Here is an 804-nt window from a genome sequence, read left to right as displayed (position 1 = left end):
GGGGGGGAGGACACCACCCGCCAGCCACAACTGGACCTGCTGCCCCTCCCCTCACCCTGTCCTGTGCTTCAGGAGCTCCAGCACCTGCTGCAGCTTCCTGAGGAATCGTTTCAGGGCATGTTTTGGGAAGGAAATGTCCATGTCCGGTTCTGGCTCCGGTTCAGGCTCCGGTTCTGGCTCCGGTTCTGGCTCTGGTTCTGGTTTTGGTTCTGGCACCGGTACTAGTGGCCTCGGTGGTTGTGGTGGCCTCGGTGGTTGTGTTGGCCTCGGTTCTGGTGGCATTGCTTCTGGTGGCTGCAGTCCTGGTGGCTCCGTTCAGGGTGGCCTTTGGTGGCGGTGCCGGCCCTGTCGGGCTGGGGCCGGCGTGGGCATGGATCCAGGAGTGGAAGTGCTGGGTGGAGGTGAAGATGCCAGGCCTCCTGGCCCTGGCACAGCCCCTGCCCCAGCTGGCCAGGCCCACCAGCCAGAAGTGATCCTGAACGTTGTCCTTGCAGACCAGGGGACCCCCGATGTCCCCCTGCGCCAGGAGAGAGGGGTCAGGGGCTGTGCCAGGGTGGGACCCCCCCTCCCAGCCCCTGCCTGACCCACATTCCCAGCTCTGCTGGAGCCCCCAAACCCTCGCTGGGAACAGGATGGGGCTGGCTCAGGGTGGGCTCTGCCCCAGCCCTGCACAGGGAGCAGGGATGGGCAGGGAATGGCAGCTCCGGGGTATCCACACCTGGGGCTGCTGGGAGCACTGGGTGCGCTCTGTGGGCACAGTGCCAGCCTTGGGGACAAGGGGACACGGGTCAGGGGCACGGGGAT

At 66.3% G+C, this 804-nt stretch overlaps 1 protein-coding gene across 1 annotated transcript in view; it reads right to left on the bottom strand.

Annotated features, from left to right (window-relative positions):
- Positions 1-51: 51 nt before the first annotated feature.
- Positions 52-804, bottom strand: part of LOC102034751 (acrosin-like) — a 2,918-nt gene continuing 2,165 nt past the window's right edge. The window contains 2 exon segments of the mRNA XM_031061903.1: positions 52-312; positions 314-638. Coding sequence (XP_030917763.1) covers positions 52-312; positions 314-638 — 586 coding nt within the window.

Source organism: Geospiza fortis, unplaced genomic scaffold (genome assembly GCF_000277835.1).
Source record: "Geospiza fortis unplaced genomic scaffold, GeoFor_1.0 scaffold61, whole genome shotgun sequence".
NCBI classification, from domain to species: Eukaryota; Metazoa; Chordata; class Aves; order Passeriformes; family Thraupidae; genus Geospiza; species Geospiza fortis.
This window is presented reverse-complemented; position numbering and strand designations above follow the sequence as displayed.